General features: G+C 34.0%; 2 protein-coding genes across 2 annotated transcripts; one reads left to right on the top strand and one right to left on the bottom strand.

The window, feature by feature from the left end:
* LOC25489891 (uncharacterized) lies at positions 1-6,365 on the top strand. Its single transcript, XM_013606174.3, has 3 exons — positions 1-610; positions 3,643-3,714; positions 3,818-6,365. The coding sequence occupies exons 1-3, from the start codon at positions 601-603 to the stop codon at positions 5,968-5,970; spliced, it is 2,235 nt and encodes a 744-aa protein (XP_013461628.2). The 5' UTR covers positions 1-600; the 3' UTR covers positions 5,971-6,365.
* A 2,902-nt stretch (positions 6,366-9,267) lies between these two features.
* On the bottom strand, positions 9,268-11,313 carry LOC25489890 (myb-related protein 308). Its single transcript, XM_039831723.1, has 4 exons — positions 11,132-11,313; positions 10,930-11,087; positions 10,659-10,788; positions 9,268-10,090 (listed from the first exon to the last, which is right to left on the bottom strand). The coding sequence occupies exons 2-4, from the start codon at positions 11,060-11,062 to the stop codon at positions 9,460-9,462; spliced, it is 894 nt and encodes a 297-aa protein (XP_039687657.1). The 5' UTR covers positions 11,063-11,087; positions 11,132-11,313; the 3' UTR covers positions 9,268-9,459.
* Between the last annotated feature and the right edge of the window lie 1,281 nt (positions 11,314-12,594).

The following is a 12,594-nucleotide window of genomic DNA, read 5'->3' as shown; positions in this document are numbered from 1 at the left end:
ATGAAACATTATTATCAATTCCAATGGGACCAACGTCCAAGAAAAACAGACCTATTGGGTTGAGTTTGAGACTTGAGACAGATAGCCTCATTGGCTTTTCCGCAGCTTTTTTACAATTTACAATTCCCCTCTTGTCGTTGCTTCTTTGTTTTTTTTTCACTTGTCTGTCTTCAAAGCAAGTTTCAACCACAACACAATCATCATAAGCTCTTTTCTTCACCTTTCTGAATGAATCTGTGACACTGCTTCTTTTTTTGTTCCCAGCTCGTACTATAGGAACCACACAACAACAACAAAAAAAGAAACAACTGTTTTTGTTTTGTTCAAGCTATTGAAACACACAAGATGACAACTTTTTTATGTCTATCCGCCAAAAATTTCTTAGTAGGATCTACCATGTTCATCATTTTTACTTTCTTTGCTATCCCATGTTTTGCTCCTTCTTCTACCTACATTGCCACTCCTTCTTCACATCCTCGTTAGACATTATCTCGTATGGGTTGAAGAATGTGGGTTTCCAAGTTTCTTGAGATCTTGGAATATTCTTCTTGATTCTTTTCAGCATTTTACTCTTTTTTCAAAACATCTTTGGTGCTCAAAATGCAATCAGGTGAGTTTTACTTTGCTTTACCCTTTTTCTTTTTCATCAAAATGTAGCAAATTTGTGATTTGAATTGCAATGCTATCTGTGTCTGTGTTATTCTCTAGAATCAATATTAGTTAGATTTGTCAATTTGCTTTTTCATTTTATAATAATAGCAATATTTGGAAAAACACAAGTCCCACATTGAAAACTAAGAAAAAGCTGTTAAGTAGAGGCACTTTACATTAGGCATAATATAAATTCTTAGTATAGTATCATAGCTTGTCCATTGCATTCGGTTGAGGGGTGGTTCTCTTCCCTTTTTACTGTTTATTGTATGTAGTATTACCATGTGATGAATGAAAGTTTTTCATACACCAACAATGAATATTTTGGGATATGCCAACAACAAAATGTAGACTAAATTGAGTAAGAAAACATCAGGATTGAAAAGGAGCAACATGTAGACCTACAGTAGGTCACTTAATTTCATGTACTAGATTTTAATTGTGAGTAATGAGATCAGTTCATAGACTAACCAAATAAAATTGGTTTATTCTTTCCCATTAGTTGAGTACAGTACTGTTTTGGATCAAAAGTAATGGAAAAAAAAAAAAAAAAAAGTATTGTTCGTATTCAAGTGTGAATGGTATTCCTACATTGACTATGATTGAGTTTAATGCTGGATATGTTTTGTCAAAGTGGGCATTTATACCTAATTAATAGAAGTGAAGGGTGATTATAACTATGAAGAGTGAGTTTTCTTCAGCACAATAACTTTAGTCTTTTGGATGTACTTTGGGTAGTTGTGTGTCATGAGAGAGAGTGCAATTTTGTCCATGCAAAAATTATATGAGAAACCTTGCAATTTTCTCCTTGTAAAAATTACATGTTGAGTAATAAAATATTTTGTTGAGAGATTGTAGATGTAGGTATGAAGTGTTGAATCACAACCAATTCGTGAGTTGTATATTTGTTTCTTTTGTGGGTGTCCTTACGCTTGTGTAGAAATTTCCTTCTGTTGCTCCTGGACGATGTTCTTCCGGACTCTCCACATTGGAGGGAACTGTAAGTGTTGAGCAACATATAATTGAGGTAGACCCATATACCGAATGCCTTAAAGGTTTTGTGTGAAGATGTGGTGTCCAAGTCACTTATGTGGATACTCTCGGCTCAATGCGATGATCGCCCGAGCCCCCTCATGACCCAACAGTAGCATGGTAGCAAGTATATTACACAACCATGTATCACCGAAACACCTTTCTCTTCCTCCCTTTTGCATTTACAGATGAAGGTTTTGGGTTAAGGTATGGTGCCCAATTCACACGTGTGGTTGCTTAAAGCCACTGTGATGATCCCCCGGTGTTTTAAGGCTCTCCTCCTGGCTCATGACCCAAAAAGTATCAGAGCCCTGGTCGGCTTGGTGGAGGTGTGGGATTCTGCTGTTTGCATCTAGTATAGTGATTTGAGATATTCGCACTTGAGGAAGAGTTTGTTGGTATTCAAGTTGCTCCAGGACTCCCCAAAACTATTGGTAAGAGGGGATAATTTCAACCAACAGAACATAGGGGAAAAAGTATACCGGGGTTTATATCTGAAGTAAAAATGCATCTACAACCTCTAACATTTTAGTTCCTCCAACTCGTGAGGAATAAGGATGAAAGATATCTTATTCTTTATCTCACTTTAAATATGTGTGTAATTATGTATGGGGGCTGCTAACTTACACCCACCTAAAAACACTAGGTGCAAGTTAGCAAGCTGCACCCACTTATAATTTACTAAAACACACTTTTGTTTATATTCTAATTAATTTTAAATAGAAGAACAATTTTGTAACTAGCTTAAAAAAGATCCTTAAAGAAAGAAACAAAAAAGACAATGACATGATTAAGGTACTAAACATGTAATAAAGACAAACTTTTAAGGAAACAATATTTGGAATGATGAAAATGGGTGTAAATTAGTGAAGGTTGCTAACTTGCACCTTAATAATACTTGTAAAAATGAGTGTAAATAATCAAGTGGGTGTAGGTTGTTAACTTGCACCTTAGTGTTCTTAGGTGGGTGTAAGTAGGGGTGTAAGTGGTTTGGACAAAACCGATGAAACCGAAAAAGTATACGACCTTGTTTGGTTCGGATCAAAACCGAACTGAACCAAACCTAAACCGATCTAGTTTGGTTTGGTTCTTGGTTTTTAATTTTGAAATCCGATGAACCGACAAACCGAACCGATGCTAACCTCACTTCCCATTGAGTAATATTATCCGTTCTCACACACACTTATGATTAAGCTCAAAATTAAAGTCCAACATAAAATACTCCTTAATTCATTTACTTTCTCCCATCATCATCATCTCATCTCATCACTCATAATCTATTTCGTTTATACTAAAAAAGAACGCTATCCGCCAGTCACACCTAACCAATCGTTCCTCATCGTCGTTGGGATCATCCATCTCTTGTTAGTTTTTGATGTTAGTTATAGAAAGTAGTTTGAAAAACAGAGAACATGGAAAACAAAGTTCTATGAAATACTTGAGTATGTTGTATGCATGAAATACAAATTTGTGAAAATATGATTTTTTTTTAATTGTATTTTCAAACAAACCGATCCAAACCAAACCAAACCGACTAGTTTGGTTCGGTTTCTTTTTTAAAAATAGTAAAAACCGAACCAAACTGAACCGATGAAGATTTCATTGGTTCAGACATTTTTTTTGACAAAAAATCGATCCAAACCGAACCGTTACACCCTTAGGTGTAAGTTAGCAGCCCCCATTATGTATATACTATGTTCCATGTAAATATTGTATTAGAGAAAATGTATTCATTACTCTGGCAGCTCAAGACTCAAGCTGAATGATTAGTATTAATAGTTAGTGTTCCCAAATATAGTCTTTCTTTTTATTGTGTATTTGGGACATGAAACAGTGCTAATAGGATTTAGAGATATAGACTGTATTTCTTTAAGAAAATGCTCAATTATTTACTTAATCACGACATATTTATATATAAAGACTCATCTAATGCACGGCCTTTTTAATCACATGAATCAGGTTTTTTGCAAAATGGAATGGATTCATCGCCAGGAAAAAGTCAGGATGGAAGTTTCAGGAAGTCTAGCTCTGGTTTGTACTAATGTCCTCCTCCCTCTCTCCCCCATAAAAATAAATAATTTTTATTTTTATGAATATATATTATATAATATAACACAGTTTTCTTATATGCCAGTTATTTCTGCTAGTACTGTCTCTGGGGCGTCAGGGTTGAGCAAATTTGTTCCCATTTCAAGAAGAGCGTTAAAGGGACTCAAGGAATATGGAAGAAAACTGGTTGACCTTGAGTTATTCACACAATATCTTGATGAATGGGTCATGGAGAATTTAAATAGTGATTCAGTAGATGGGATGCATGGTTTTAGTTCTCTCTTCACAATTGGTGAGTTGCGCAAGCTAGATGTGGCGTTGGAGGGGGTTCCATTTCAGCAACTTGTCCGTATGCCCATATTCTCCGAGGTTTCTGAAGAGCTTATAGAAGACCAGTATCTAGCTGTAGAGGATTTCCTTCATGCGGTTATCATTGGTCTCTGGCGTACTTTTTGGCATAAAAGTGGACCACTACCGTTATGTGTCTCATGTCCCTCTTATCCTGGTTCAAAGTTCAATAGTGTTGAAAAAGCAATATCAAGGGGCAGGCTAAGGGAAATGCGTGGTTTAGGTTTGATATCAAAAGCATCAACTGATTCAAAAATTAAATGGGATCAAGTGGTTGAGTTTGCCATATTCAAGCCAGAATTATTGTTGGACAATGCTTTGAGAGTATCAGCCAACACTATTTGTGAAGCTCTCTTTTACGGTTTTCATGTTCTTGTTTCTCGGAGTTTGAGCAAGATTAGTTCTGTCAACAGTGATTCCGTTTTCCTTTTAGTTCTTGATTCTAAGTCTGGAGTGGTGATAAAGTTCAGTGGTGACCTTGGAAAACTTGATTTATCGAACTCAAACAATCCGTATCTTTCTGTTGCTGAATGGATCAAAACGTACGCTGAAATTTGCATCACCCCGGCTGAACCAATATGGAACCAATTAGGAAATCCAAACTGGGGAGATATAGGAGCTCTGCAGATACTATTGGCAACATTCTACTCCATTGCTCAATGGAATGGACCACCAAGAAAATCAGTCGCCACATTGATCTCAGATCATAGCTTTCGCCTTCAGAAGCGCCGGACAGAATGCTGCATAATTGAAACTGAAAATGCACTTGTGCCTTATTATGATCATCAAGATGGAGAGATTGTTGAAGTTGATCAAAATGATTTATTTTCCAACAACCGACCCTCACGGCTAAAGCTTAAACACGGTGACGTAGTAGTCTTGGATGATCCACAACAAGGACAGAGAAGTTTCCAAATTCATGAATATCTGGTACGAGGGAACTATTATCTATATAGTGCTATATGTTTAGATCACCCCTTGGCGTTACTGTCTTTATACGTCGGCGCGCATACATCAAGACTCGAGCCCTCTTGGGAGGATATGAGCCTTTGGTATCAAGTACAACGCCAAACAAAAGTTCTAAACATTTTGAGGAATCAAGGAATCTTGAGCAAATATTTACCGGAAATTGTTGCCTCTGGTAGGATTGTACATTCCGGTCATTGCAACAAAGAAAGTCCAGGAGGAAAGTGTGATCATCCATGGTGTGGAACACCAATACTAGTAACATCTCCAGTAGGCGAGCCATTATCATCTGTAGTTTCTAACGAAGGAACATTTTCTGCCGACGAAGCAATGCGCTTGTGCCGAGACTGTCTGGTTGCTCTAAGAAGTGCAGCTATAGCTAATGTCCAGCATGGTGATATTTGTCCGGAAAACATAATACGCGTTGTTGAAAAACAAGGCAATAATATTAGAAACCACCACAACCAAGCAATGTATGTCCCAATATCTTGGGGCCGTGCAGTGTTGGAAGATAGAGACAGCCCTGCTATAAATTTACAATTCTCATCATCTCATGCACTTCAGCATGGGAAGCTTTGTCCTTCATCTGATGCTGAAAGCATTGTCTACATCATTTATTTTATTACCGGAGGGACTATGAGTCAACAAGATTCTATTGAGTCTGCTTTACAATGGAGAGAGAATAGTTGGGCGAAGCGTTCAATTCAACAACATCTCGGTCAGGTTTCTGCTCTATTGAAAGGTTTTGCTGATTATGTGGATAGTCTTTGTGGAACTCCATATCCTGTTGATTATGATATTTGGTTAACAAGGTTGAATAAGGCTGTGGAAGGTTCAGCTGATAAAGGTAAAATGATTGAAGAAGTAGCCATAACATTGAGATTGGAGGATGCTGCTGAATCTTCAGGAGCTTCTGGTCCTTAATTTGTTTTTTGTAAATTGCGATGGTGAATTCATTTGCATATTTTGTTTTTAGGACTTCAGGTTCTTTAGTAATATTGTTTTGGGATCATCTTCGGCAACGACAAGGTATAATTTTGAGTGTTTTATGGATTTTTTTACACGATTATTATACTTTTAATGACAAAATTCACACTTGTTTCAAGAATTGGTTGTTTCTAAAACTTGGAACCATCCATATTTCATTTGACTGGATGTTGTGATGAAATGTTATGGTTTTTATAAACATCAAGCAGAAATCTTCTTTAGCTAGTTACTGCTTTATTTTTTTAGCATGTTAACCAATAGTATAAGGGCACGTGACTTGTATAATTTTTGGTACATCGATGACTACATTTGAATTTTCATTTCATTTTAAATACACAGTGCTCTCTTATTATTAATATTTTGTTTTCAAGCATGACAATAACAAGCATTAGGAGAATATTATGAGACATGTGGGAACAAAAATGTATACAAATAATTTATTAAAAAATACACAAATTTTGAAAAATTCATTAGGAACTTGGAGCTTCTCCACTTGCACAGCCAATATTGAACAGTGACTTCTTTCACTTGGCACTGGTTAGTTAGTGTTCTTGTTAACAACTCATTCCTGACCCACCAGTAGTCAACAAAGCCTAATTCAAATTTTATCCACTAGCTAGTAACTGATGTCAACGTAGATTAATCACTTAATTTAAGAGGAATGCTATAATATTTGCATTCTGTTTCAATTTTTTACTTTTCTTTTCTGAAGAGTACCTTTTCCATCATTATTTTTTCTTTTCCCATCGTTGAGATTTGAGAATATGATTTTTTTACTGTAAATAAAGAAAGAAACCAATCCTGTAAACAAATAATTGAAACCAAAAAACGAACAGAGAAACTAGAAACCAAAAATCATATTGTCATTGGGATTGAATTTGTGATCAATAATTTTGACAATTCATATTGGGTCATAATTTTCTTAGAGGAAATTAATTTTTTTGTCACGTTATTATAACAAAGAATGTTTGACATACCTAGGAAATTCAAATCAAATGTATTATATCAAGAAAAATTCAAGTTCCACATAAAAAAGAGAAGGTTATCCACAAGTTATAGATTAAATGATAAAAATGCCGAAATTACTAAACCTATCATGAGGATTAGGGTTTGTACCCGGGCTCCTTCCCTTGTGGTTGTTATTAGCCTCCTCATTAACTTGTGAGATTATAATGTGAAAAAGAGCTCTCTATTTGTCTTCTCGTCCAATCACAACAAGCACTACATCTAGAGAAATGATATTTGAACATCCATTTAGTGACAACTTTTGCAACAATTTTCTCTCTCATACTCACATTATTTTTTACTTTATCTCTCTATTGCTATGGTTTCCGTGCCAATACCACTTTTTTCTTTGTAAAGTATGGTTGTCAAATAAGTTGTCACCAAATTGGTTGTTCAAATAACACTCCTCCTACCTTTAAACTGTGATATTAAATGCTTTGAGAAAGTTGAGATCAAGTTTGACTTTCTTCAAATCATGATTCAACGTATCCATGAAGTACGTGACCTCTCCTATTATAGTGTCAAACAAGTAGAAAGCTAATTAAGTTGTACATTTGTTTGCAAAATTTGACTTATCCAATAGTAGAAGTAGTCTTTGCTTTGGCAATTGTCTTGCACGGTGTTTGCCTCAAATGCCTAGTTGGCATATTTGAGAGAAAAAAAAGTATGATTTATGCATTGTTCTACTAACTGAGCTAAGTTCACGTGAACAGAAAAAATACGGTTTTGTAAGAATGAGTTATGTCTAATACAAAAATTTAAGGTTTAATTACACTTTTGGTCCTACCATTTTGACCAACTCACGAAAATGGTCATATCTTTTTTAAATCGAACAAAATCGTCCTTAAACTATATGTTTTTTGCAATTTTAGTCCTATCTCTCTATTTTCAACTCCAGAAACGCACATAAATGACAGTTTTAGTCTAACCACCTATGCTCAACTATGAAATAAACAAAGAATAAAACATGTGGGTACTAGGAATCTACTTTATTCAGCACACTAACCTAATTTCCGAGACATGTTACATACCTGAAACATGTCTTAGAAATTAGGGTTTTTCTTGGTTTGTGTGCTGAACAAAGTAGATTCATTGTACCCACATGATTTATTCCTTGTTTATTTCATGGTTGAGCATAGAAGGCTGGACTAAAACTGTCATTTCTGTGCGTTTCTTGAGTTGGAAATAGGGAGATAGGACTAAAGCTGCAAAAAACATATAGTTTAGGGACGGTTTTGTTCGATTTAAAAGAGGTATGATCAATTTCATGAGTTTGTCAAAATGCAAGGACCAAAAGTGTAATTAAGCCAAAATTTAATGCTCTCTCCGTTTCAAAATGAGTGTTGTTTTAGCCAATTACACACATATTAAGGAATAGAATAAAGTAGTTAAATGTCATAGCAATTTTACCAAATTATCCTAATCAACTATTGGTTTGTTTTTCATTAAAGAAAAAATAATACTTTGGAACTAGTGTAACACAGTATTAATTGGAGGGTACAATTGAAAAGAAAAAGTTATCATTGCATTGGAAACTGAAAGTGACATTCATTTTGAAACAAATTTTTTTTGGGCTAAAAACGACACTCATTTTAAAACGTATGGAGTATAATATTAGAATTTATCGATCAGACCCACCTATCATTTATTTTTATGTATGATGCATCAAATCTAATTAATTAATAGTGTTTAATGTGAGGGAGTGTGTTGGAAAATATTCAAGTTAAGCGATTTTGTAAAGATAAGTTATGTCTAATATAAAAGGAAACTGCTATAAGATGTACATTTGGGGCACATGCTATTGTACCACAAATAAAAATTGAGTCAATTTATTTTTCAAAAAATTGATTTTTTTTAATAAATACTTGTTATTTGTGGAATCCTTAACATGAGCTCTTATGTCACACGTTCTAGCAAGATCCAATATAAAATCCTTATATTTAATAACATTTTTTTTTTGTAGTGACTAGGATTTGAACCCCGAACCTTGCATATTTGATGCATTGTCCAACCAGCTGAACTAAGCTCACGAGGACTTAATAACATTTTTTTTTGTTAGAATTGGTCAGACTTTCAATCAAATTTTTAAAAAATGGTTACCAAGAAAAGAGGTTAATCTTCACAATGTGGCGACGATACTTAATATTCGACGTTGTTTCAAATTGATTACCTTTAATAGATGAAATCTAACAACAACAATAATCAAGTCTCATCCTACAAGATGAAATCTATGAGAAATCGAAATAAAACACTGATACACAAAATTATCCAAAATTTTGTCAAAAACTATTTGCATGTTATTGTTAACTAACACAACAATCGCAACATTACAATATTTATGAGCCGGATCAGCTTAACTCTAGCTAACTTCTAAATTTTTCAACCAAAAAAATAAAAGACTAACTTATATATCATTATGTTTTAAATATTCATGGGTCTGTAAAATCTATAAATGTTATTATCGGTGACATTTGTAGCAACAGTATTACCTAAGGCTTTGTTGCAGCAACATACTTGGGTGCTTTGAAACCCTAGATTGCGACACAAACACACACCATGACTAGTAATAACCTTTGTTTCTTGTTGCTCATCATCACCTTGTTGTTGTTGTAATTTCAATTTTTCATCGTTAATTTGAGGATGTGACGACGGAAGACCAATGGAAAGGTCCAAATTAAGTTGATGATGACCTGCTTCCTCGGAGCTAACACCGCTGCTGTTATTTGAATTTGAATCTTCACAGACCAACTTGGTTCCATTAATCTTTGTATTGGCATAGCCACTCACTAACTGAAAATTGTTTTTGTTGCGGCTAATAATGCTAATATCGTCGATGATCATGTTCTTAATGTTGCTTGTGGGAATTTGAGATATTGACACTGCAGCATTAGCTGGTGGAATTATGGTGGTGGATGTCGTTGAGTCGTTAAGTGACCGATGAGTTTGAGGGTCGACTCCACGACTGTAGAGTTTTCGCTTGATGTGAGTGTTCCAGTAATTCTTGATCTCATTATCTGTTCTTCCTGGTAATCTAGCAGCTATTAAGGACCATCTTCAAAATCATAGATTAAGTGGCTGAGTTAGGAATTTAGGTCACACGAAAGAATTTAACAAAGAGGTAAAACTCTTACTACCAACATAAGATATCAACAACTAATATTTGTTTCTTATAAGAAGGGGTTCAGAGGAAGGAAGTACTTTGTTTTTGAAGAATTGATGAGTAGTTTATTCAACAAAAAATACTAATAAGCTACATGAATAGATTTTCAAATGGTATTCACAAACTAATTTTACATCATTTGCAAATTTACTTAAGTAACTAATTTTTATTGATTGTTAGATAAATTATCCACAATTTTTTTAAGGGCAACAAAAAAAAAATACGGGAATTAATTATGAGACGATGAATTGTAGAACAAATATAAATTAGTTGTTTAACATTGAGAATATTTTAATGTAAGCATTCTTTTTTGAAAGAATTATAATGTAAGTTTATCACTTGGAAAGATCAACAATATTGATCATATATATAAATTAAATGTGTGTATTTTCACTGTATATGTTGTGATACTAAACAAATTATAAATGGAGGGGATATTATATATATGTTGTGTTCATACTTGTTTCCAAGTAGGCTGTGGAGGTTAATGATAAGATCATCTTCTTGTTCAGTGAAGTTTCCTCTCTTGAGATCAGGTCTTAGGTAATTTATCCATCTCAATCTGCAACTCTTGCCACATCTTAGCAAGCCTGCAATGATCACAACCATATATATATATATATATATATTGATTTAAAATTCAACATATGATCTATAAGAAATGGAATTAAGTGTACATTTAATTAATTCTATATAGTGGGAAATTAATTAACATAAAGTATGTTATATACCAGCAGCTTTTGGAAGAGACCTCCAACAACCTTCCCCATGAAGCTTGATGTAGTTAATGAGACGTTCATCTTCTTCTTTTGTCCAAGCACCTTTGTTTGTGTGCTCTTTCTCACAACAAGGAGATCTGCCCATAGTGGATTAGAGAGAGAGAGAGAGAGAGAGAGAGAGAGAGAGAGAGAGAGAGAGAGAGAGAGAGAGAGAATGTGTGGAAGGTTGGAAGAAAGTAATGAAATTATATTGGTGAGAGAAAAGAGGGCAGAAGGAATATAAATGGAAGGTAGTGGTGATAAGGAGGTGCAATTGACTCGGGGATCTTCTTTTTTTTCTTCTTCTGAGAAAATAGAAATAGAAGTAATGTAAAGAGAGAGTGAGTATTTGACCAAGTTGGTGAGAAACACGAGTGGTTACAATTCACTTATTAAGTGCTCCATTTGGTAGGTAGCTACCTCTACTTTTATTTACATCTTTTTCCAACCTCTTCTTCCACCTCACCCTCTCTATATTACTTCTTTTATTCTTATCCCTAAACATGTGCAAATTCCACCTATTAACATTTGAAAAACCCTAACAAATTTTTAGAGCATTGATTAAACATCCAACAATATTATGATTTTTATATGTGTTTGGTTTGTACTTTTAAGACAATTTTTATGGTTTCTTTAAACAATACACTTGTTAGCAAAAGCCTTAAGATTTTTAATTTCTTTTAAGAAAAAAGATTTATAATTAATAAAATACTTATTAAATTGTCTTGTAAGTATAGCTTGTAAAAAGTTGTGGGATATTTGATGTACCGAATGTGTGTAATATCTCTTCTATGTATAATTGTTAAATTACATCATTTTATCTCTATAATATTGGTGAAATTTAAGTTTTGTTACTGCCTTTTTTTTATATATATATATATATTATGTCTCTAAAATTCCAAATATCTTAATTTATGTTTTATGATGTTAATATTATTAAATATTTTATAATTGTTTCGAGTGAGATTTTAATTACATTCTTTAAGGTTACAAACTCAAACTTATATTTTTTTTTGAACTAAAAACTCTTATTTTTGTGTCAAACCGCTTTGCATGGTGACATGATTTGCCAATGTTGATGCCATGTCGTGCCGAGTTGTCCATCAATTCTTCCTCAAAAACTTTAATAGTTATTTTGATCGAGATTCGAAGCAGAACCCTTAGCAACTGTTTGGTGGAGTGGTGATCCACCGGTACCGTAGGTTGAAAGGCCTTGTGACCATGAAAAATCATAAGCTAGCAAGTGTAGCTTCACCAAAAACACATGTTTGATGCCTAATGTAATTTTGTTTACTGCCAAACCAAACAAGGGCCTTAAAATATTAGGAAATGCTAACTTGTGTCTCAACCCTTAAGGCATCGGTTTAGAAACTAAACATGAAACAATTTTCTTAAAAAAATTGTGCATTCAATGTATTAAAATTTTAAAATTTAATCTTTTCAATACAACAGTTATATTTTAATTTTCTTTTTAATTTCTTAAGTTGTGCCCTAAGAACACAAGTTAGCATGACCCTAAAACATTTTCATCGTTTCTTGACCCTTTAATTTCAATATTTTACATATTTTGTTTCTGTATAAGGTTTTCTAGAAGCATGTCTCAACCAACTCCACTTTACTCTTGTCCATTCATGTCGA

Source organism: Medicago truncatula, chromosome 3 (genome assembly GCF_003473485.1).
Source record: "Medicago truncatula cultivar Jemalong A17 chromosome 3, MtrunA17r5.0-ANR, whole genome shotgun sequence".
NCBI classification, from domain to species: Eukaryota; Viridiplantae; Streptophyta; class Magnoliopsida; order Fabales; family Fabaceae; genus Medicago; species Medicago truncatula.
This window is presented reverse-complemented; position numbering and strand designations above follow the sequence as displayed.

Bases quoted from the DNA above. Each gene is read 5' to 3' on its own strand.
- LOC25489891 (XM_013606174.3), top strand. The intron at 3,715-3,817 runs GTTTGTACTAAT...CTTATATGCCAG, and splicing joins TTTCAGGAAGTCTAGCTCTG to TTATTTCTGCTAGTACTGTC.
- LOC25489890 (XM_039831723.1), bottom strand. From the start codon at position 11,062: ATGGGCAGATCTCCTTGTTGTGAGAAAGAGCACACAAACAAAGGTGCT. The intron at 10,789-10,929 runs GTATATAACATA...TGATCATTGCAG, and splicing joins GTCTCTTCCAAAAGCTGCTG to GCTTGCTAAGATGTGGCAAG. The intron at 10,091-10,658 runs GTATGAACACAA...ATGATTTTGAAG, and splicing joins CACAGCCTACTTGGAAACAA to ATGGTCCTTAATAGCTGCTA.